At 43.0% G+C, this 25029-nt stretch overlaps 1 protein-coding gene across 1 annotated transcript; it reads left to right on the forward strand.

The window, feature by feature from the left end:
- Positions 1-1110: 1110 nt before the first annotated feature.
- Positions 1111-11475, forward strand: EIF4G2 (eukaryotic translation initiation factor 4 gamma, 2). The gene is made up of 23 exons (XM_004683602.2): positions 1111-1414; positions 1652-2122; positions 2983-3109; positions 3360-3425; positions 4029-4169; positions 4606-4708; positions 5121-5252; positions 5341-5407; positions 5491-5642; positions 5838-5948; positions 6128-6211; positions 6294-6392; positions 6585-6726; positions 6804-6964; positions 7300-7413; positions 7989-8114; positions 8245-8349; positions 8432-8647; positions 8732-8990; positions 9267-9471; positions 9572-9783; positions 9870-9991; positions 10650-11475. The coding sequence occupies exons 1-23, from the start codon at positions 1111-1113 to the stop codon at positions 10713-10715; spliced, it is 3585 nt and encodes a 1194-aa protein (XP_004683659.1). The 3' UTR covers positions 10716-11475.
- Positions 11476-25029: the final 13554 nt, after the last annotated feature.

Below are 25029 nucleotides of genomic sequence, written 5' to 3' on the forward strand. Positions count from 1 at the left end.
ATGTGAAAGTGACTTAATAGCAATAATTGTAATAAAGGGGAGGGAGTAGGATCATCCGTTTACTGTATGGTAAACATCTAAAGCTGGAGTTGTGTTAGAAATCATCAGAGCACACCACAACCTTCTATTATCAGATTTAAAAGTCCTAGGAAAAATCTATGCAACTTTTGAAAATTGTATTGAGGACTAGATGCTTTCAACACCAAGAGCTGTTTTGACATGTCAAATATGTTTGGCTCTTTGAAAATTCTGCTCTTTATTGGACACTTTGAAAGTCATGCAGGTCACACACACACACCCTTCTTGCTTTAGATTTCACAATTTATCAAGAACTATCTTTAAAATGGAGCTGGGAAAATTTGATTATATATGGAAACAAGAAATCTTGTTTGAATGGCTAAGATGTCACAAACTATCGAGCACTTTGTTTTACGGTATCCTTCCCATAAAATGTTAAGTATAAATAGTTTAACCTGCCGGCTTTGCAAAGCCTAATCCTGTTTGTTATGATAAACCTTACATAAAGTGGAAATACGCAGCTGACAGTTTTCAACGTGCTTGTGAAAAACAAAATACACCAAAAACTAGGAGCTAGCAACAAAAATGCTCCAAACCTCAGCATTCCACAGACACTTCTTCCCAAGAAGTGTGGTACATTCTAGGTATTGTATTCCTTCGTAGCCGCTGACCGAATATACCATCGGGGGAAAGCTGCTGCTTGTGCAAGGTACAAAGACAAGAAACCCTTTCTTTTAACCTTTTTCAGTCACATTACAAAAGGTTGGTAATGGGTTCTTCACGCATTTGGGTGCACCGTCTCGTCTCAAACCCTACTATCTTAGCACCCCCACCCTCAGCGGCTTAAGACGAGCACCTGGAGACCCGCAGCGATTCCCAGCGCCCTGCCGGGGGGCGCCATGCCTCAATTCCACAGGCCAGTACCGGACAAACCTGGCCTGCGAGGGGCAACCCAGGGTCTTTGGGGCGCCCGCAAAATCAGTGCTCTGACAGGCGATGAAAGGAATCGGGTAGAGAAGGAGAGGACGAGTTTTCTTCCCACATTCCCGATGAGAAAACGAGAGAGGGGGGAAAGGGTTGTATAACTTGAGCATGGAGTACAGACTCAGGGAACAAAGAGACTTGGGGGAAGATAAGACAGCCACACCAACGCAGACTCAGAAGGGCTCTCCGACTTTACGCAAGTGGCCCACATCGCTACGGCGCTCGGTTCTCCCTTACGCCGCTGGCTTGGTTTTGGAGCTTTCGCGAATAAGGCTTTGCGCACTGCGGCGGGGCTGTGCCGCAACCGAGCTTGGCCTGTGGCTCCTCCCCACCGCCCTGCGCGGATTGGTGGTGGACAGCAACCAGCCTGCTGATTGGGTGGCGAAGGAGCCATTCGGGGCGGCTCTGCTGGGTTCGGCTGCCCCAGAGTGATAAGTTCAGCTTCAGACACGCCTCAGCGCCAGCAGCGAGTCGGAGCTCTATGGAGGTGGCGGCGAGTACCGGGTGGTGGCTGCAGCAGCGATTCCTCTGAACTGAAGAGTTTTAAGCCTTTCCCGACTCCTTCCTCCCCCTTCCCTCCCCCTTTTTTTGTTTTCCGTTCCCCTTCCCTTCCTTCCCCGTCCCCGACGACCGGATCCTGAGGAGGCAGCTGCGGTGGCAGCTGCTGAGTTCTCGGTGAAGGTGAGTGGAGACGCCGCCGCCGCCGCCGCCGCCGCCGCCGCCGAGTATAGCGCTCCAAAATGGCCGCCGTGCCTTGGCCGCTTCTTCTCGAGTAGTACAAAATGGCGGCCGCAGGCGGAGCCGGGCGGGGCGACGCTTTTTATCGTCTCCTCCACGTTTCGGGCACCTGGAAATGCTTCGTCTTTGTTCTCCTTTTCCGTTATTGAGAGAGTAGAGGGAAGCCAGCAGCTTTACGGACCCCCAAGCGTCATCGTGGCTGTCGGCGACGGTCTCTTAAGGCCGGGGCGGGCCGAGGTGCGGGTGTGCGCTTACGGGGTGAGAGCGTGGCGGCGCCGCGCGCGCCACGCGGGGAGGAACGCGGGCTGGCAGGGGGTCCCGGCCGTTGGCGCGGGACCAGGCGAGGCGCAGGAGTCCCGGAGCCCGGCCTCCCGGTGGGGAGGTATGTTGGGCCCGGGTGCCGGAAGGGGACGAAGAGCCACTCCGGTGGGCCCCGCCTGGGGCCGGAGAGGAAGAAGGAAATGGGGCTGTCCCCCGTCGGTGTGGGGAAGGGAGCGCAGAGTCGGCTGTCAGCCCCCCGGGGGTTTATAGAGTGGGTGGGGGCTCTCTTGGAGGCGGCGGGTGGGACGAAGAGCGCCTTCCTGCCTGGAGAACAAAGAGCCGGGCGCTGGGCCGGCGGGGGCGGCCTCCGCTCCTCCCAGCCGAGACTTGCCCCCGGCGGCTTCGCGGCGAGGCTGTTGGAAGCACTTCCCTAACTCTAGCCCGGGTGGGAGGAAGCCACTGCTCTTTTGTTCCCAGGAAGGGAAAAAAATGGGGCGGAGGTTCCTGCTGCCATGTTGGGGCCCTCGTCTTCCGCCTGCTCTGTGTCAGCCACCGTACACCCGTGTCTCTTTCTGGGTGCCCTCTGGGCGGAGGAATGCAAAGGATGGGCAGGGAAGAAAATGCTCAGCAATCTTTATTTCATAGCCATCTCGGTTAAGCCCGTTATTTAGGCGGTAAAAATTTATCTGTTTTCCACGTTGGTAGTTCGGTTTTCTGTAGATCTCAGTGCCCACTTTTAAAGGAGGTATAATGTGACTTGATGTTCAAATATTTCTAGGAAGTCTTGCATCCCGAACACAGGAATTTCCGGGTGGCTAAACAGTTAAGACACTACATGCTATTTTAGTCTGAGGAGATCTGCAATGCAGTGAAAGTTGAATCAACTGCAGTGCTGGGATCTGAAATAAATTTAATATTGCAGGATGGTTGATAGAGCTGCATCTTAGCAGCAGCTAACTGTAGTATTCTTTTTCATTCTAGGTTTTTCATTTCTCCCATCCCCTTCCCTTCCCACCCCATCCATTAATATTATTCTTTTGAAGATTCTTCGTTGTCAAGCCGCCAAAGTGGAGAGTGCGATTGCAGAAGGGGGTGCTTCTCGTTTCAGGTATGTTGAGATTTACTTTTTGCAGTTGTTATGAAGACATTCACAAAACCAAAAGAATCACAACCCCCACATCTGACAATGTGCTGCAGGTGTAATGTAAAATCCCTGTTAATTGCCATGTAAAGGGTAGATAACTATTAGAGTTTTCATTAAGCCTAGGGTTGTGATAGTTTCTAAAATACATAGATTAAAAAGACCCTTTGGCCCTTGAGTGAACCATAATTGAAGGTTTCGTTTTTCTTTGAAATAGTGCTTCTTCGGGCGGAGGAGGAAGTAGGGGTGCACCTCAGCACTATCCCAAGACTGCTGGCAACAGGTATGATAAACCTATAGAACATGTTTTATTAAAAGTAATAGATTTAGATTACTTGTCTCACTCATGTAACAGGTTAGTTACGACAACAGGTTTCAGGAATCCATATCTTAATAGGCAAGGTTTCTACTATGGGTTCTAAATTTAGAATATTAGCTCTTGATTGTTCCTTACCCATGTCATCTGATCAGTTGAGGCTCTTAAACTCCTGTTTTACTTACTGTTTGGATATTTCCATTGACAGTATTTTTGAAGTCAGTGGTTACCCTTGGTAATTAATAAAGTGGTGTCCATACAGTGTGATCATAAGTTAGGAAATACTGGTTTCAAGGTGTGGCTCTTGCATACCTCCAGCAGCATTAATTGCCTGGGACCTTATTAAAATTATAAAGTAATCAGGTCCTGTCCCAGACCAGTGACAAACTTGGGAGGTGGGTTCAAGTGATTCTTAATTAATTTAGAGAACCGCTTCAGTTGTGAGGAGAGTTGAGAAAACCTGGGTTGGTGTTTTTTTCCCCCCCATTCAGAAGGATTTCTGAGCTTTTTGATGATGCTACATTTTTAAGTTACCTTAATCTTTATTACAAATCTTTTTGAATTTACTAGCGAGTTCCTGGGGAAAACCCCAGGGCAAAACGCTCAGAAATGGATTCCTGCACGAAGCACTAGACGAGATGACAACTCCGCAGCAAACAACTCCGCAAACGAAAAAGAACGACATGATGCAATCTTCAGGAAAGTAAGAGGGTAAGTTGTCTCCTTGTCCTTTCCCAGTAGAGGGGTAACTCATGTGTGGAATATTAGATAAATGGCAATGTTTGTGTCCAACACATATATTTTAATGAATGCCAGTGCTGACTATACTATCAAGTTGGAGGCAACACATTAGTATTTGGGGGTATTTAATAAGTGTTGGCTTAAAGTTTCACAAACATTCTACATGCCTAGTGTATAATCTGATGAAGCACAGATTTCTGTTGAGGAGCTAGGGACCTCCACTCAAGTATAACCTATAATTGTATTTTGATACATCTCTTTGATACATGGCTAGATGGGTAGGAAAGGAAGCTGTGTCTTAAAGGGAAATAATGGGAGAAACTTAATTTTTTAAATTATTTGTGTTTGTGTTGGTTGACACTTAAAATGTGATTTCTTCTCTCTCTCCCTCCCCACCCCCCCTCAGCATACTAAATAAGCTTACTCCTGAAAAGTTTGACAAGCTATGCCTTGAGCTCCTCAATGTGGGTGTAGAGTCTAAACTCATCCTTAAAGGGGTCATACTGCTGGTAAGTTAAATTTTGATAAGAGGACATACTTAACAACTCGAAGTTTTATATTAGACTGTATGACTGCCTTGAACTGAGTCGGTGTATTAGATTGATAAGTTTTGAATACTTACTGGTGGTCATAAAAAGAACCACTAACTTAACAATGGCATCAGGTTGAGGTAAATTTTATTATTTTACAACATAACATTATTTAAACATTAGAAAACTATGGTGGTTATGAGTACACAAATCGAAATACATTTAATGTTTTAAATTTAATAAGTTGTCATAACATATACAGATTAAATAAGTTGTGTATAGAGGTGAATTTTAAGTTGATATTTGATTGGAGAGTTTTTGTTTTCCTTGTGTGGATGTTAGTAGATAATGAGTCAATAATAAGATATGAAACTTGACATTTTCCCTATAGATTGTCGACAAAGCCCTCGAAGAGCCAAAGTATAGCTCACTGTATGCTCAGCTATGTCTGCGATTGGCAGAAGATGCACCAAACTTTGATGGCCCAGCAGCAGAGGGTCAACCAGGACAGAAGCAAAGCACAGTAAGTGGTAGTGTCTGCTCACTTACTTCATTTTACAGTTAACTGAAAGATTTCATAGCAAAACCTGCTATGTTTGTCTTTGCAACAGACATTCAGACGCCTCCTAATTTCCAAATTACAAGATGAATTTGAAAACCGAACCAGAAATGTTGATGGTGAGAACTTAAATTCAGTACTTTGTATAACTGTATATTCTCGACTTAATTTGAATGTTGACTTCATTATATATCTTTTTCAGTCTATGATAAGCGTGAAAATCCCCTCCTCCCAGAGGAGGAGGAACAGAGAGCCATTGCTAAGATCAAGATGTTGGGGAACATCAAATTCATTGGAGAACTTGGAAAGCTTGATCTTATTCATGAATCTATCCTTCATAAGTGCATCAAAACAGTAAGTATAATTGGTAATTTAGGCTTATTTTTTGGGTGGTCATGACGTGTTCCTTAAATTCTGTCGAAGTGTTTTGTTCTGCAAGATAGGATTAGAACTGATTTTGGTAAACATTGTTAAATTGGGAATTCTTTTAAACAAATTGTAAGTGTGACATCCTATATATTGGCCAATATGTGATATTTCTTTTGATAGCTTTTGGAAAAGAAGAAGAGAGTCCAGCTCAAAGATATGGGAGAGGATTTGGAGTGCCTCTGTCAGATAATGAGGACAGTGGGACCTAGGTTAGACCATGAACGAGCCAAGGTATGAGTATTGGCTGACAGAATGGTATGATTCATTTTACTTGTGATTTTTCTGTGACATGTTATACAGGGTATTGCTTTCTTCAGGCATTAATCTTAGCTATAACCTTAGACATTCTAGAAGCCTTTAAATAGTACCCATTTCCCTAACACTTTATTCTAATTATGTATTTCTTTTAGTCCTTAATGGATCAGTACTTTGCCCGAATGTGCTCCTTGATGTTAAGTAAGGAATTGCCAGCGAGGATTCGTTTCCTGCTGCAGGTAAAGCCTTCAACTATGTTGGTAAGATGATCTTTTTTAAGAGAGGAATAATAAATAAAACTGAAACTATTTTTAATTAAAGGATACCGTAGAGTTGCGAGAACACCACTGGGTTCCTCGCAAGGCTTTTCTTGACAATGGACCAAAGACGATCAATCAAATCCGTCAAGATGCAGTAAAAGTAAGTAATTTTTCTTACAAGTGGGTTTTAAGTTGATAGTAGCTAAGGATTCCTCTTTATTTGGTGTGGGACTTACTGTTTTTAATACCTTTTACGCCATTTTGTAAAGAAATTATAAATAACTGTGTACCCTTTCATAGTTTTACATAATAGTATTCAGAAGCCAAGTGATTATTTACTTTGTTTCTAAAGGACCTAGGAGTGTTTATTCCTCCTCCTATGGCTCAAGGGATGAGAAGTGACTTCTTTCTGGAGGGACCGTTCATGCCACCCAGGATGAAAATGGATAGGGACCCACTTGGAGGACTTGCTGATATGTTTGGACAAATGCCAGGTAATTTTGACAACAATTTAAAGGAAAAGGTCTCTAACATTTTAATAGAAAGTTTTAAAAGTTATATGTATTTTAAGGGAGCGGAATTGGTACTGGTCCAGGAGTTATCCAGGATAGATTTTCACCCACCATGGGGCGTCATCGTTCAAATCAACTCTTCAATGGCCATGGGGGACACATTATGCCTCCGACACAATCGCAGTTTGGAGAGATGGGAGGCAAGTTTATGAAAAGCCAGGTAAGAAAACAGCATGAATGTTTCAGCAGCAAGTACTAACTTCTGCAATGTACATTATTTCTGCTTTTTAAAAGATATATTTAGATCATGTTTTTCTGAGCTGAAATTTAAACCTGAAAGTTATATCAAACTGGGTAAAATGCTTATCCTTAAGATTAGTAAAATCACATCTTTGACAGTCAGGCTAGAGTTTTACTCTTTCCTATTTCTTCTTTTACTTTCTCTGGGCAAATTCAGTTAAGCTTTCCTATGGCTTGGCTCATCCCTTTGGTACTTGATTACCATAATTGTGGACCCCTTTTTATCTAGACTTTCTTTCTCCCTCTCTGAAATAGGGGCTAAGCCAGCTCTACCATAACCAGAGTCAGGGACTCTTATCCCAGCTGCAAGGACAGTCGAAGGATATGCCACCTCGGTTTTCTAAGAAAGGACAGCTTAATGCAGATGAGGTACATTTGCCTATGTTACTTACTTAACAATAGTTTGTCAATTAGAAATCAATTGCCCGATGATTATAAAAAGACGCGTTATTAAGAGGACTTAATGCTGGAGCTCTTGATCTTTTTTCTCTCTTTTCTGTACTTCTGTTTCTTTCTTTGGAGTCCAGCGTCCTATGAGCGAAGATTATGAGATATGAGGGCAAGCCTCTTTAAAAGTCTTCAGATAGAGCAAGGAGAATGGTTGTCAAGATTTTGATTGTGACTTCCCTGTAAATAGAATAAGCAAGACATTTTCTAAACTCTTATGTTTTCTGGGTTTTTGTTTATGTTGTAATATTATGGTACACATAAGTGATTTAAAATTGTATCTTGTGTATCAGATCTTATATTTTCTTGCCAGTTTAACCTGTTATTAAAATAGGGTAACCTTTTCTAGTTACCTGAGAAATTTGGATTTGTACCTTAGATTTGATCACGTTTGTATATACTGAATCATAGGATGCTAGAATGTTTGTTGCATTTCATGTTAGCCAACTGCATGTTGTTGACTTCTGAATATCTGTTCTGATTGTTTTCAATTCTAGATTAGCCTGAGACCGGCTCAGTCGTTCCTAATGAACAAAAATCAAGTGCCAAAGCTTCAGCCCCAGATAACTATGATTCCTCCTAGTGCACAACCACCACGCACTCAAACGCCACCTCTGGGACAGGTGCAGATTGTGTGATTTCCCCCCCCCCCGCCCCCTCCCTTTCCCATACTTTCCTATAACTGCCTAAATTTAGATTCACAAGCGCCTTTTAAAAATTCAAACATTTATTCCTGGTATGTTCTATTTATAGACACCTCAGCTTGGTCTCAAAACTAATCCACCACTTATTCAGGAAAAGCCTGCTAAGACCAGTAAGAAGCCACCACCATCAAAGGAAGAATTACTTAAATTAACTGTAAGTTCCAAATAACCCCATAGGCTAATGCTGAAGTATGTTTGAGATAGGAAAATACTAAAGATACTTGATCTCTTTTTAGGAAACTGTTGTGACTGAGTATCTGAATAGTGGAAATGTAAACGAAGCTGTCAATGGTGTAAGAGAAATGAGGGCTCCAAAACACTTTCTTCCTGAGATGTTAAGCAAAGTAATCATCTTGTCACTGGACAGAAGTGATGAAGATAAAGAAAAAGCAAGTTCTTTGATCAGTTTACTCAAACAGGAAGGGATAGCCACAAGCGACAACTTCATGCAGGTAGAACACATTTTGATTCTATGGGAACACTTTCTGTTTCAATTTGAAAGCTAGTGAGTTGACTATCTGTATTTCCTTCCTAAGGCTTTCCTGAATGTATTGGACCAGTGCCCCAAACTGGAGGTTGACATCCCCTTGGTGAAATCATATTTAGCACAGTTTGCAGCTCGTGCCATCATTTCAGAGCTGGTGAGCATTTCAGAACTGGCTCAACCACTGGAAAGTGGCACCCATTTTCCTCTCTTCTTACTTTGTCTTCAGCAATTAGCTAAACTACAAGATCGAGAGTGGTTAACAGAACTCTTTCAACAAAGCAAGGTCAATATGCAGAAAATGCTCCCAGGTAAGTCAATTCTGGGCATCTTTTTGTTTTTTAATACTATGTTTAGAGATAATCCTGTACTTTGCATAGATTATATTTAGTTTGGGCACTGTAATTACCACACATAGTCCTTACAAAAAGGTTATTACAATTTAAGTACTTTATTTGATCTATTGTTGAGGGAGTTCCCTTTGTTGGGCTAGTTCTTTTATTTAGGCATTTGGGGACTTCTTGGTTAAAATTTTGATCTTGTACAGGCCAACTGAACTAATAATACAAATGACTTTGTCTTCTCAGAAATTGATCAGAATAAGGACCGGATGTTGGAAATTTTAGAAGGAAAGGGACTGAGTTTCTTATTCCCACTTCTCAAATTAGAGAAGGAACTGTTAAAACAAATAAAGTTGGATCCATCTCCTCAAACTATATATAAGTGGATTAAAGATAACATCTCTCCCAAACTTCATGTAGATAAAGGATTTGTGAACATCTTAATGACTAGGTAAGCTTTTTAAGAGTTGTTTTTTATATGTAGTCATCATACAGATTGTTTTTTGAGCCAGATTCACTTCTGGGCTCTAACAAGCTCTCAATTTTTTCAGCTTCTTACAGTATATTTCTAGTGAAGTAAACCCACCCAGTGATGAAACAGATTCTTCCTCTGCTCCTTCCAAAGAACAATTAGAGCAGGAAAAACAATTGCTTCTTTCTTTCAAGCCAGTAATGCAGAAATTCCTTCATGATCATGTTGATCTACAGGTCAGTGCCCTGTATGCTCTGCAGGTGCACTGCTACAACAGCAACTTCCCAAAAGGTAAGAGGAGCAATCAGAAGAACAGTAAACGTGAGGAAATTCTTAACAGTACACTAACTAACTAGAATTGCACTTTATTTTTTTAGGCATGTTACTCCGCTTTTTTGTTCACTTCTATGACATGGAAATTATTGAAGAAGAAGCTTTCTTAGCTTGGAAAGAAGATATAACCCAAGAATTTCCAGGGAAAGGCAAGGCTTTGTTCCAGGTAAATGTTTTGCTAGGGAATATGACTTTTGAGTCCTAAAACTGTCTTTAAGTTTTAGCTACCAAGTGGAGGCAGTTAGCAACAAAACAGTAAGGCATTGAAATGGAAGCCTTTGACCCTACTGCTGTAAAACATGTTTGATTAAAGGGTAAAATATTGGTTTTTACCAGTTAAGGAGATTTGCTTCCAGTTTTTATTCTCACCTTGATACTTAAAGGAATTCAAAGGAGGTGAAGAACTTAAGATACTGACTGACCTCTTACAAAAGTACATTCTAGGCCTGGTCCCAGAAGTTCTGATGTACGTTTAATATCCAGTCAATTCATCATTTTCCAGGGAAACAAACACCGGTGTATATAGTCTTACTTTGCTCCTGAGGGTCACATAACTTCGTGCGATCATGCTTGTAGCACTTTGCATAGGGCTGGAGGTCTACTTACCTCTGTTAACTGGCCATAAACAGCTTGTGTATTATGCTAAATCCAAACGAGGTATCACACCCCTTTTAATAACTGAAAGCCAATATGCAAATAGTACATTCGCAGTATGTTCTGAAGAGTGGAGTTTCATTCTTGGGTGTACCTGCTAGTTTGATCCTAAACCAAGACTTGTATTTTATATTTTATTTTGTAAATACCACTTAAATTTAAATTAACAGGTAAATCAGTGGCTAACCTGGCTAGAAACTGCTGAAGAAGAAGAATCAGAGGAAGAAGCTGACTAAAGAACCAGCCAAAGCCTTAAATTGTGCAAAACATACTGTTGCTATGATGTAACTGCATTTGACCTAACCACTGCGAAAATTCATTCCGCTGTAATGTTTTCACAATATTTAAAGCAGAAGCACGTCAGTTAGGATTTCCTTCTGCGTAAGGTTTTTTTGTAGTGTAATGTCTTAATCATAGTCTACCATCAAATATTTTAGGAGTATCTTTAATGTTTAGATAGTATATTAGCAGCATGCAATAATTACATCATAAGTTCTCAAGCGGAAGCAGTCTATTGCAAGGACCTTCTTTGCTGCCAGTTATCATAGGCTGTTTTAAGTTAGAAAACTGAATAGCAACACTGAATACTGTAGAAATGCACTTTGCTCAGTAATACTTGAGTTGTTGCAATATTTGATTATCCATTTGGTTGTTACAGAAAAATTCTTAACTGTAATTGATGGTTGTTGCCGTAATAGTATATTGCCTGTATTTCTACCTCTAGTAATGGGCTTTATGTGCTAGATTTTAATATCCTTGAGCCTGGGCAAGTGCACAAGTCTTTTTAAAAGAAACATGGTTTACTTGCACAAAACTGATCAGTTTTGAGAGATCGTTAATGCCCTGAAGTGGTTTTGTGGGTGTGAAACAAATGGTGAGAATTTGAATTGGTCCCTCTTATTATAGTATTGAAATTAAGTCTACTTAATTTATCAAGTCATGTTCATGCCCTGATTTTATATACTTGTATCTATCAATAAACATTGTGATACTTGATGTGGTTGTGTGTGACTTAAGTACTGTGCACAAGTTATGAAGGAATTGAATTTACAAGCCACAGGCAGAATCCACCAGAGACAAGGTGGGGAGCAGCAGCAAGCCAGAAAGGAGAGGTCTGCTGTGCCATATTCTACGGCTCCCAGGCTGAACTGCACATACTGCAGTGGCTGGTGTGACTGAACACTAAGAACTTATCACCAGCTACTTAGTGGCACAGCACTGCTGTCTGGCTCACTGCTCTCAGCAGTGTTTTGAGTTACCTGCCTATTCTTCCCACTGGCGAATCCTCTCACCACCTCCAACCCACCTCTGGCCTACACCCCAGTTCTTGTATGCATAAATTAAGTAAATATCTAAAAAACCTGAACTACACATTTTTTAATTGTGTAAAACTACAGTGTAGGTAGGCCAGAGGTATATGGTCATTGTGAAAGGACACTGCGAACACTCCCCTATAAACAGTGTCAGAAGAGATGGTGAAAAGCAGCTAACTACAACTTGCAAAACAGGTTGAGCCTTCTGGTTTTATAGTGAATTTCTCCAGAGGGGGGGAGGGACTTTCCAGAAAGGGAATGCAATTGTTACTAGGTCCAATGCACTACCCATTGAGCCACAGAGCCACCTAGGGGGATGCAACTGTAAGGGTCTAGCCTGCTGGGATGGGGATGGTGGGAGATGGGCACAGGTAAGGGGAACTCTGCCCCCCCCCCCCCATCCCAGCCCTTTCAGGTGGAGCCATGCCACACCTGACTGCAGGCCAAAGGCAGATAAGGAATGGTGAGAGAATTTGATGCAAAATTACCAGACATTCGTCCATGGTCCTCAATAGGGCAGTAATGGCTGCACAAGTAGCCACAGATTTATTGCAATAGCTGGGCAGTGGAACACTACTTGGGCACCCTCTGCCTGCACCCCAAGACTTATGGAGAGGGAAAGCAGAAGTACTCAGCCTCAGGCTTCAACAAAACAGCATTTAAGTCCTAGACTCTATTCCTGCCCCTACATCACACTAGGAATAGAAAAACCCAGTCACCCAACCATAAAAAAACACAAGGAGGCAGCAAAAAAAAATGTTCTGGAGGTGTACTCAGGACACAAACGATCTATCAGACAGACACTAAAAATAAGTGAGCTACTAGAAGATGAGCCAAAAGCAGGTATCTAGATGCAAGCGATCTTAGAAAGGAACACAGTTCTTCACTAAAGAGAATGAAAATATTAAAAACCTGAAAACACTGAAATGAAGACAAATACACAAAGTTTCAAGTAGAATTAAACTGGCAGGGAAAATAATTTCAGAAATCAAAGACTCATGTACAAATCACCCAATGAGAAAAAGACATAAGAAAAAAGCATGAGAACTACCAGAATCAATTAGAAGAAACAGGGTTCATGAAGCAAGAAGGGTGTACAGAGAGCCTATCTATTCAAAGAAAGAACAACTTTCCAAGCCCAAGGAAGGAAATGAAATAAATATGGATGTCCAGGAAGAGAACCACCACATTTCTAAACCAAAATGACCTACAAGACATCATTGTTGAATTTGCAAAAAGGAAAAAAAATATTTAAAGCTAGGAGAAGAAAAGATAATTTACTAAGGCATTCAAATTCGGCTCTTTGGATTTTTGCCCCAGTCACCCTGCAGGCAAAAGGAGAGTGGAATGAAGTATTTGAAATCCTAGAACTGCTAGTTAAGAATATTCTGCAACATTGAGCCCTCCCTGATGGTGCAGTGGGTAGGAGCACAGCACTGCGAAGCTGGCCATGACCACTTCAGTGCAAGTTTGATCTCCAGGCCCCGGAGGTGACCCACACCTGCCCACTGCTCCCCTCAGCAGTGTACTTCATCAATCTGCTTGTTCCTGCTCCCCACTCTGTCTCTGCTGAATCCTCTCACTGCCCCTGCACCTCTGACCTGTACCCCAGTTCTGTATACCTCTAAATAAAATCTTTTAAAAAAAAAATTCTACAAAATTATTGTTCAAATGTGAAGGTGAAATGAAGGCTTCCCCAAACAGAAGCTAATGAAATTTACCAACACCAGACCTGCCCTTATAAGCAATGTTGAAAATTGTTTACAAGAAAAAATGAAATCTAAACCCCCAAGAAAAATGACAAGATGAACAAGAATCCTGAGTCAACGAGAAAACACCAAACAGAATCAAGGACAGAACCTGAACACCAAACAGAATGAAGGACAGAACCTGACCAGTCAAATGTCAGTGAGCTGACAACAGTGCAAAAAGGCTTTAAGTTAGGTAGAGCCTGGGTGGTAATCACTAACAAAAGTCTAAAATAGATGCACACAGAAAAAAAAACCAGCCACTACAGAAAGATATCCAAGTGAAAGAGCAAAGAGAAATAAATGGAAAAGGCAACAGAAAGATAAACAAAAGTCCCCCCAACAGAAGAACTGATGGTAGATATCCATCTAAAACTGAAAGTAAATAAATTTTAACAATATCTGGAGACCGGTGAAAATGGACAGACAGCTACCCGACCCCATGGGAGGCTCTTAAAGCAGTGCCACAAGGGAATTTCATAGCAGTACAGGCCCACACACACACACAAAAGCAAGAAATAAACAATTTAAAGTTGAAGGAACCAGAGGAGGAAGAACAAACATTCAAAAATCAGTAGAAGGAAAGAAAAAATTGGAGCAGAAATAAATGAAGTAGAAACCAAAAAGACAGTCCAAAAGATCAGTGAAATCAAGAGCTGGTTTTTAGAAAAATAAATCTTAGCTAGATTTACTAAGAGAAAATCCAAACAGGCCCTCCCTGGTGGTGCAGCGGGTTAAAGCACAGCACTGAGAAGCTGAAGCCACCTCAGCATGAGTTTGAACCCACCCGCCGGCCCTGAGGTGATCTACATGTTGCCAGACCTTTCCTGACACATCCACTGCTTCCCTCAGCAGTGTACTTCGTTGATCTGACTGTTCTGCTCCCCACTCTGTCTCTGGTGAATTCTCTCACCACCCCTGCACCTCTGGCCTGACCCACCCGCTGCTCCCTTCAGCAGTGTACTTCATCAGTTGGCCTGTTCTGCTCTCTACTGTGTCTCTGGTGAATTCTCTCACCACCTCTGCACCTCAGGCCTGTACCCCAGTTCTGTATGCATAAATAAATAATTAGCTTCTGTTTGGGGAAGCCTTCATTTCACCTTCACATTTGAACAATAATTTTGTAGAATTTTATTTTTAAAATCTTTTTTAAAAAATAAAGTCCAAGCAAATAGAACCAGAAATGAAAGACATGAAATTTTAAGTTGCTGAGGTAATATACCAAGTATTAAAAGAATCTACTTCAAATATCTCCAATGCAAACAAACTGTACAAACTAGAAGAAATGAACATTTTAAGTTCTTTTTTTATTTTTTTTATTTATGCATACAAGGCAGAGGTGTGGGGAGGATGGAGGATTCACCAGAGACAGAGTGGGGAGTAAAACAGGTCCATCTACTGAAATACATTGAGAGCAACAGGCCAGACAGGAGAGGTCTGTTGTGTCATATGGGTCAGCTCTCTGGCTAGGGATCAAACTTATGTTGCAGTGGCTGCTGATAGCTTGGTAGTGCCGAGACTTTAATTCCTATGCTACCAGGGAGGCCCCCTAAAATGGACAAATTTTTAGATTCAAATTTCCTTCCAAGAATGAATCAAGGTGAAGTAGCTTAAACAGTCCAATCATAAGCATAGAAGTTGAGAGAGTAATAATAAAGTCTAAGATTAAAAGCCAGATAGTTTCTCCAGTGAATTCTACAATCTCCTAAGTAAGCTTAATACCTTTCCTATTCAAATTCTTCAAAAACAAAACAAAACCTGAAGAGTGTGGAAAACCCTCCACACATTCTATGAGGACACCCAAAACCAAACAAAGACAGTACTAAAAAAGAAACTATAGGGCCCTCCCTGATGGCTCAGCAGGTTAAAGCACAGCATTAAGATGCCAAAGCCACTTTAGCATGAGTTCCATACCCCCACCCCCACCCCAACCCCAGGTGATCCACATGTCAAGGCAGACGTCTCCTGACCCACCCGCTGCTCCCTTCAGCAGTGTACTTCATCAGTTGGCCTGTTCTGCTCTCTACTGTGTCTCTGGTGAATCCTCTCACCACCACTGCACCTCAGGCCTGTACCCCAGTTCTGTATGCATAAATAAATAAATCTTTAAAAAAAAACAAAACTATAGACTGATAACCTGATTAGCACTGTTGCAAAAATCCTAGCAAGCCAATACAGCAACATATTAAGAGAATCATCCACCATGATCAAGTAGGTTTCCCCCCCCTAAAGGATGCAAGGCAGGATCTACACACACAAATAACCAATCTCATTCACCAGGTGAACAAAAAGGAAGCTAAGAATCATGATCATTTCAATAGGTTCTGAAAACACATTTGATGTGATTCAATAAAAACACTCAATAAAGGCCCTCCCTGGTGGCGCAGTGGGTTAAAGCACTGCACCAAGAAGCTTAAGCCACTTCCGCATGAGTTCGATCCCCGCCTGCCCCGGAGGAGATTCACACGGTGAGGCAGACCTCTCCTGACCCGCCCGCCGCTCCCCTCAGCAGTGTACTTCATCAGTCTGCCTGTTCTGCTCCCCACTCTGTCCCTGGTGAATCCTCTCACCCTCCACATCTCTGGCCTGTACCCCAGTTCTGTATGAAAAAATAAATAAATCTTAAAAAAAAATTCAATAAAATGGGAATAAACGGAACTTACCAAAATATTATAAAAAATTACAAGCCAGTCTTCCCCGGTGGCACAAATGGGTGAGGAAGCAGCACTCACTGCAAGCTAGCCACTGCTCAATTACTTTTTTTACAGAAACTGATTAAATAATGATAAACTTCGTACGAGACCACAAGAGGCCTGAATAGCTAAAACAATCCTAAGGGAAGAAAAATGGAGATATCACACTCCCTGACTTCAGACTATATTAAATAGCAACAGTAATCAACCAGTATAGTAGATTGGAACAAAAATAAAGATCAATGGAGTAGAACAGAAAACACAGAGCTAAACTCACACAAATACTCACAAAGGAGTCTCAATACCTTGGAAAAGAAAAGCCTCTTTACCACATCATGTTGGGAAACATAGTTTTGTGAGAAAAATTCAATTAGATCCACCCCCAACACAAAGCACAAAAATTAATTCAAAACAAATGAAAGACCTGGATGTAAAAACCCAAACTAGAAAATAGTTAAGAGAATACAGCGGGTACAGTGTAGGACATCTGCCACAAAGACTCATGTGGGGACAGGACTCCAATGTCAGGAAACAAAAGCAATAATGAACAAGTGGGTCTACATCAAAATAAAAAGCTTTTGTGCCTCAAAAAACTACGAAAACAAAAAGCAACTTAAAAATGGGAAAAAAGATATTTGTACAACACCCATCTGACAAGGGGTTAGTTTCTTAAGAAAATAAAAATCCCATCTAGCAATCCCTCGGCTAGGTATTTACGAACAAAAAATAGGAAACCTGCGGACAGCAGCACTGTCCGTAACTGCCAAATCAAGGGACCAAACTGTACGCTTATCAACAGACAAATGTAGAAAAAATTGTGAAATATGAACTCAATGAGCTACTAAAAAGATGAAGTAGTGCCTTTTGGGACAAAAATAGATGGACCTTCAGATGATTGTGCTAAGTGAAATAAACCAGAAATTGAAAAACAGGGCCCTCCCTGATGCCACAGCAGGGCAAAGTGCATCACCACGAAGTAGCTAGCTGTTCAGCACAGGTTCGGTCCCTGGTCAGGGAGGTGGCCCACCTGGCGCAGCAGACCTCCTCTCCTGTCTCACCCGCTGCTCCCCTCAACAGTGTACTTTCAATCTGCCTATTCTGCTCCCCACTCTGTCTCTGGTGAACCCTCTCACTTTCTGTACTTCTGGCCTGTACCCCAGTTCTGCATGCATAAACCAACCAACCTCAAAAAAAAAAAAAAAAAGAAATCGAAAAAACAGATACCAAATGGCTTCATTTATCTGTGGACTATAGGTACCCAGAAAACATAAACTGGTAAACAAATCTTGGATTTAGTGAAGAAACTAACTAGTTACAAGAGAGAACAGAGGGAGGAGGGGAGGGGGCCAGTCCCACCAGTGCTTTGGTGGAGGATGAATGGGATGTATGTGTGCACATATGGAGGAGTAAATATCTCACCCCGAAGTTTAATAAGAAACAAACAGGGACTAAGGAAAGTTGGGAAGATAGAACCACAGAAATAGGCCACAATCCACTTCCCAATCCTCATCAGACACCAGAGCTGCCCCTGGCAGCACCTGATGGAATTCCTAGTGACACTGGGTCCAGGATCTGAGCCCAGGCAGCGGTATGACTGAGTGTGTATCACAGGTCCACACCTGCTTTAGCAAAGCAAGAATGTGGCCTTCTAGATCCTTGTGTTAAGCAGGCTGTGACACTCACCCAGACTTACAGTTTAGAAGAAAAAATCAAACTTTTAAAGGGAATAGGAGAGACCACCATAAAGAAAAAGAACTGTCCACTATGAGGCCACCGTCTGCATTCCTCATTCCAGCATTTACTAGGCTGTTACGACAACGTGCTTCCTGCGCTGTATTAAGAGCTCCAAGTGGGTGAGCAGCGTGATTCTTATTCAGTGCTCCAGGAATCCTGACTGAGTGCCTGTGGTCGATACTATAAGAATTTTCATACCTGTATGTACCAGCCTATTCGATGGAAACTAAAAATAGGGTAGTTATCAATAAACGCTCACGGGAATGGCCTGTCATCCTCCTCTGTAGCTGTGTCAGCCTTACCACTTCCCGGTGCTTCCAACCCACTACAAGGCCCCCGTGTGCCACGTCACATTAGCTTGCTCATTTGTACATCCAACAACAAGCCTTTCGTGCTGCCGTTCTTACGCTAGGGGTTAGGACACGGCACAAACAAGACGCCGTTCTCCCCTCAAGGAAGCAACGGAAGGAACACACACACAAACACACAGAGAGAGAACACTGTAGCAGGCAGAACTGGTGTCAACTTGCTCTGGAAGCCAAGAGAAAAGTTCAGAACAGACACTCCACTCGAGTAGACAGATGCCCTGGGGACACGTGGATTTTGAACTTCTAGTCTCCAGAACGGAGAATACAGTTCCGTTATGTTAAGTCCCTCAGTTTGTGGTAGTTACAGCAGTTCTAGGAAATGAATATACTTCCCCTCCACCCGCCCACCACCACCAGAGCGACTGCACAGCTGTCCCCCTTCCTCTCTCCTCCTCAGAACTCAAGGGCTTCAGGACTAAGTTGGGTGTGAAAGGTGAAGGCAGGAAGGTGTGGATGAATGATGGAGTGGAACATTATTTGGTTCCGAGATCGAAAAACAGGACGTAAGGAAACTTGAGACTTTTTTTTTTAAGTAATGATAGTGCTTAAACATGGGCAGGTAGGTGACATACGTCAATGTCTTCTAGTAACATTTAGCTTAATTACAAACACACACTTAAAAACACATACTATGGGTCTCCCTGGTGGCACTAGAGGTCAAGTCTCAGCACTATTAGACTATCAGCAGCCCCTGCAGCACAAGTTCAATCCCCTGCCAAGGAGGTGGCCCACATGGCCCAGCAGACCTCTCCTGTCTTGTAGGCTGCTCCCCTCAGCAGTGTATTTCAGTGAACCCGCCTGTTCTGCTCCCCACTCTGGTGATTCCTCTCACCCCCACACCTCTGGCCTATATCCCAGCTCTTGTATGCATAAATAAAATAAATCTTAAAAAAAAAAACTAAAATAGCATATTATATTATATAAAACACTGATTAAGTGTGAGTGTATTTCTCCATTCACATTTCTGTTTTTATTCAAATTCATCACAAAATCTTTGGCTAGATTTTGGTCTTGAGCTACGTTCTGAATCATCCAATGAGGTTTACAAGAGACACAGCCTTCCCTTTTATGTACGACGTTTGAGATCCAGGCAGATACAATAGTTGGGATTCAAAACACAATTTACTGTTTTCTCTTTAGAAACGCTGAGCAGTGACTGTTAAGTGACCAGTGTGACGTGGCCACTGCAGTCTCACCACACATTAGTAACACACCCGTCACTCCTGTAGTTCTTATACGCCCTCCCTTCTGCTCCTCCGCCCTCCCCCAGAATGAGTGTAGCATGGGAGCTGTAGAACACAGTTCACCCGCAACAACCCCATTCTGCGCAGCCTGAACAGGTTAGCCCTTCCTCGTCATCCTCACTGCACAGCCCTCGCCATCAGCTACCCCAGCCCTTCACTCCTTCATGCATCTGCTTATCTGTCCTCATTCCTCCCACCTTTTGCCCTCAAACCTGTCCTTCACACCTTCTGTGTTGTCTAGCACCAGCAAATGTCCATGTAGTCTCAATCTCTCCTCCAAACAGCCGTCACCTTTTCGCTCTGAGGGAAAACTTGGCTGCCCCTGAAGCCATCACTTCCGCTGTCTGCTGTCTCTCATGGCAACAGCCTCAGTGGGGGCCAGTGTCTACCCTGCTTCCCACTAGCACTTTCCAACCACCACTTCTCCTTCCTTTGACCCAGAGCTTTTGAAGTTTTGTTAGTGAGACTTTCATACCTCTCTCCTATGCTAATTTTCCTGTGCTTCAAAATAACTAGTTCACCTCTTCTTTCCCTAAGACTCTGTTCCTTTTCCCTTCACATCCCTCACTCTACACCCCAGCCGAAGCTGATGAAATGCCTTGCCAGTTCCTTCAGCCTCAGTTAAAAAAAAAAAAAGATTAGAAGTGCGGGTGTTCCTCCAGGAAGGGCACATGTAACGGTATACAACCACAAACCTCAAGGATAGTCTGATAGTCTGTAGTAGCTATCACATGGGAGCTTATTAGAAATGCAAAATATCTGGTCTCACTCTAGACCTACCAGATCAGAATCTCTAGATGATTCATTAGCTCATTAAAGTTTCTGTTTGTTTTAATTTAGCCCATTAAAGTTTGATGAGCCCTGATATACACCTGAATGCAGGGCCCCTGGCTGGCCACCAAGGACTGCACTGCATCCCCAGCCATAGTGGCTCTGGGCCACAGCTTCTACCTCACCGAGGAGCAAACCTGTCCTCCCACATCATCTTACCAAACGAATGACTTGCCAAAAATTGCCCCATAGATGACGTTCTTCTTCCCGGTGATGAAGATGCCCAGCTCTTTGTAAAGCCTGTGCTTGGATCTCATTTTCTGGGGTCAAGTAGCTACAAGGCATTTGCTGTCCCCTTCCCTGCACCCCAGGGAAAAGGGGGGCTGTTGGGCACAGCACAATGGTCAGTGCGAATACACTGCCAGCTCATGATGACTGAGAGCATCAAAGCTGTCTTGAGTAGGGCTCTGGACAAGATCAGCTTGCAGGATGAGTTCCTGCATCTTCTCAGCTGATCGAAAGGGTAGAAACATGAGTTCTGTGATTTCTGCAAACCATGAAAAAGGACGAGCCTGATATTAAAGTCAGAGTTCAAATTAGACTGTCAAAGGACTGCAAAGTTTTAATATCCATTGAAACAGGCCCAGTATTTGTCCCTCTCATGACTGCTCATGGACAAGGAATATGGTGGCACTTCCTTCTCCCACCTCCTTGGCCCAAGAATGCTCCTTCATTCTGCCTCAACAGGAAGCAGCAGGAGAGATGACTTGGGAGCAAATGTAGATGACAGAACACACACATGTAGGCCAGGACAACCTGGCAGCAGGGTTGAAATAGGAAATGAAGTCGCCACTTCTTTCCAGTTGAGGAAATTGGAGTACCAGTTCCCACTGCAGAAATGAAAGCAGTATTGTTTCAAAGGACAAAACAGTCCAGGAGTGAACAAAGGTTTTGGCATCGATCCCTCCAGGGAGAAGATGCTACACAGACTCCTCAGCCCACTTGGACATAGCAGCCTGTCTGGGGCTACTGACCCACACAGCTTGTTTATTAGGTTCATGCTCAAGAATCGTGGTCTTTCCGTAGTGACCAGTCACTGCTGACACACACTATTGGTGTCACAAGACAACAACACTTAATTTCTTCGTAGTTGTTAAAATTAAAAAAGAAAATCTGGTGAGCAAGAAAAAGTTCCTAAAGTTCTTAGAACTCTTTACAACCAGGGAAAATGGCAGCACATCTCCTGATGGCCGCCATGCCTGTGAAGGGCTCCCTGGATTCACACCAAACGACCGTCATTGAGAGTGCAAGCATGACAGGAACAAAACGAATTTGCTAGAAGCTCACTGTAGGTGAGAAGAATGGGGTTACCAGAGACCTCACAGATGAGAATGCAATCAATTCTCAAAATTTTCACTTCTAGATAAGATTCAGTTTGAAGAACAAAATATAAATCAGTCCCTACTTCACTAAATTTCATGTGTGGCCCTTGGGAAACAGATGAAAAAGAGAGACTCCCTGTGGTGGAGCCCTGGGACCTTTGAAGGATCACTTCAATCAATAGTGTGGGCTCATTCAGGGCAGAGGTGAGGACCCACACACATTTCACTCTCTAAGGCACACACAAGAAAATCAGGTTAAGTTATGACCCTGAATCATCAAAAAGAGGTTTAAATACCTGACTCAGTAGTTGTGCTATGAGAGGAGAGGGGTGCAGCTGAGAAAGGGCACATAGGAAGCTTCTGGTAGGGGTACAGGCACTGCCTATTTTCATACTTTACTAGAGCACCTATTCTTTGTATACAGGACAAAAATAAAGCATGGAGATGGGTATTTGACAACACTGAGTTTTCTGAACTCACCCAGACATCCAGAACAGGATACACTAATCTCCCATTAATGTTAAATCATTTGGAAACAGGTTATTCTCTTACTTGTCACCAAAATAATTTTAAATGCAAAAGGATTATATGTGGGATGCAGCATTTTCCTGATGTATCAGTCTATAAAAAATTTTTAAAGGGTATCTTTTGGGACTACTATTTCATGGAAATGCTCTGGGGAACGCTGGATTAGAGATCTACTTATGAGAGAGAACTGACAAGATGAGTTTATAAATTTAGTGACTTCTGGATAAGACACTTAAAAATCCAACCATTTTTCACTGAATATTGTTCTCTCTTCACTACTTTGCTGTGGGATATATGAACAAATACAGATTTAACCCACACATGTTGCAACAGTAGCAATCTAGACTCAATCAGCTATGTCAAGGAAAATGCATTAAAAAGTTGAGTTATTTTCCAAAACTCATTATTTTCAAATTAAAATGCTACAAAAATATAGTTGCTATATTAAGCAGAATAGAGAAAAAACAAAATAAAAACAAGACTAAATATCTATATTTCATACACAAGACCAGAAATGATCTGTGTCTATGAAACCATTGGGTCCCGAAACTGGAGAAATATCTCCAGTAACTAATGCAGTTACAGTAGGTTAGACACTGTTCAACATTCCTGCAATGCTTCTGGAATAGACAGGAGACACTGATACTAAAAAATGAAGCATTTTGTAACGTCACAGTGTGTGGTAGGGTTGGGTTACTGGCTAAGGCTACATTACCAGGATCTGATACAGTGAGACTCTAATGACAGGTCGCACCACCCAAAAACAATGATGTCCTTGACTCATCTGGAACAGGTAACCTTTCCTGTACTCCTGAGGCCATCATGGACAGCAGTGATGCTACAAAGACCAGGACACCAGAAACTATCTGCAGGAAAAAGCTGCTCCAGTGTTAGTTTCAGGAGCTGAGAAGTGTCTCCTTTAAAAGCCCATATTGCCACTACTGGCTCCTCTTACCCAGAGAAGAAACTGTTCATTAGGAGAATCAAAACAAGGGATGCTTTAAAAGCTCCAGAAAAACCCTATTTCCTTGAGGTTAAAAAAAAAAAATCCTCAAAGGGAACTAGGAAGAAGCAAGAACTTTTAAAAGGATAACCTATGAAAGTAACTCATCCAGTCTTCTCTTAATCTAAACAAGGGTCAGTCACCTTTGGTGGGTAATGCCAGACACCTGAGCCCATGGGAGCACAGACAGGCTTCATCTGAACTTACCAATCATCACCGAAACTGCCTTCACCGTGCTCATTAGCCTCTCCAGGTAGGCAAGCCTTCCATCATGGAATAGATGCCCACTTTGGAAATCTCCTTTTAAAAATAGTAATTCAGTGGAGGAAGCAATTCAGAATCAGAGTCACAATAACAACGTGGTTTTTCTTACCTACATTTAAGAAAAAAGAAATATTTAAAAGACTGAATAACTCTAACTACAGTGTGGTGCTGGTCTAGTTCTGAATTAACATTTAAGCCGATGGCAATCAGTCTCTAATTGTGGCTGATCCATTTGGGACTTTCGAAACTTGAGGGTGTGGGAGAAATGGCTGGTTTTAGATGAGGAGAGTCCTAATTAAAGAGGTAACTTGCTCAAGGCCAGATGGCACATCAGGGCCACCAAACAAGCCCGCCTTCTAGGACTCCTCTCAGCTCTTGACCAACCATCCCCACCGCCCTCACAGGCCCACACCCGCGCGACAAGAAATGGAAGGTCAAGCCTCGGGCCCAAGATGGCGGCACAGAAACATACACGATTCACCTCCCTCAGCCGTGCTCCTTCACAACAGGCAAAACCACACGCAACGGAGTAGGGGAGGTTGGGGCGAAATCACCCCACGACGGGAGGAACCCAAAACCCAGAGCTTCTCCTTACGGGTGAAGGATTTGTAGCTCTTAAGACCAGCACCATCTCTAGTATTGAAGACTCACATACACCCCAGCCCTGAGGGGCTGCAGAGAACCCAGAAACAGCCCTTGAAGGGTCGATGACCCGACTTACCTCAGACCCGGCCAGCAGCAGCCCGAAAGGAGCCCAGATGAGGTGGAAGATGAATCTCGGCTTATTTTAAAGCGATGGGCTGAGTGCTGTGGCCTGCTGGGATTTGCGCTGGGGACGGGGGCTCGTGGGTGCCATTTTTCACTTCCCCTCTGCTTTGCTGAAGCCGGCGGACGCCATCTTTTCTTTTTTCTTTTGCTGTTTCCACTGGGCTACTGCACTGCTCGCTCTGCACCGGACACCCCTTTGGGGAGCTTTTAGAGTCTAGTCACCCAGACCTTACAACTGCAGCCCCTGAAGGCCTGGTTCTGAAGGCCAGAGAGTTTGCTTAATAACTCCATGGGCTGGAACAATAGGCGGCAGTGCCTGGTAGGCTACCACCCTGAGGGCACGGCAGACTGAAGGAGACTCTAGCCTTTCTTAGAAAAAAGGCCTACTGCAGGTCCTCAAATAATGTCATTTTGTTGTAAGATTGATGAGAAGGAAAAAACAAAAACAAATCTAGCCCCCGGGCCACTCTATGGCGTGTGCACATTCTCTTGTCTCATCCGTTTTCTCTGGATTCTCCAGTGCCCTCCCAAATCCCCAAGATGTGCATGTTAGGCCTTTCGCCAATGCCCTGGTTTAGTGAATGGGTGTGGGTGTGGTGTGCACTGCCCTGTCAGGGTGGCCTCTGGCGTTGTGCCTTGAACTGCTGGAATAGACTCTGGCCACCAGGGACACTGGTGTGGGAATGAATGAATGAATACAAACTATTGTTTAATATCAGGTGTTGGGTCTTTAT

Source organism: Condylura cristata, unplaced genomic scaffold (genome assembly GCF_000260355.1).
Source record: "Condylura cristata isolate star-nosed mole 26May11 unplaced genomic scaffold, ConCri1.0 scaffold00015, whole genome shotgun sequence".
NCBI classification, from domain to species: Eukaryota; Metazoa; Chordata; class Mammalia; order Eulipotyphla; family Talpidae; genus Condylura; species Condylura cristata.

Excerpts from the sequence above, each read along its gene's own strand:
- EIF4G2 (XM_004683602.2), top strand. The coding sequence starts at position 1,111 with ATGGAGTACAGACTCAGGGAACAAAGAGACTTGGGGGAAGATAAGACA. Across the intron at positions 5,253-5,340 it reads CAGGACAGAAGCAAAGCACA|ACATTCAGACGCCTCCTAAT; the intron begins GTAAGTGGTAGT and ends TCTTTGCAACAG. Across the intron at positions 5,643-5,837 it reads TTCATAAGTGCATCAAAACA|CTTTTGGAAAAGAAGAAGAG; the intron begins GTAAGTATAATT and ends TTCTTTTGATAG.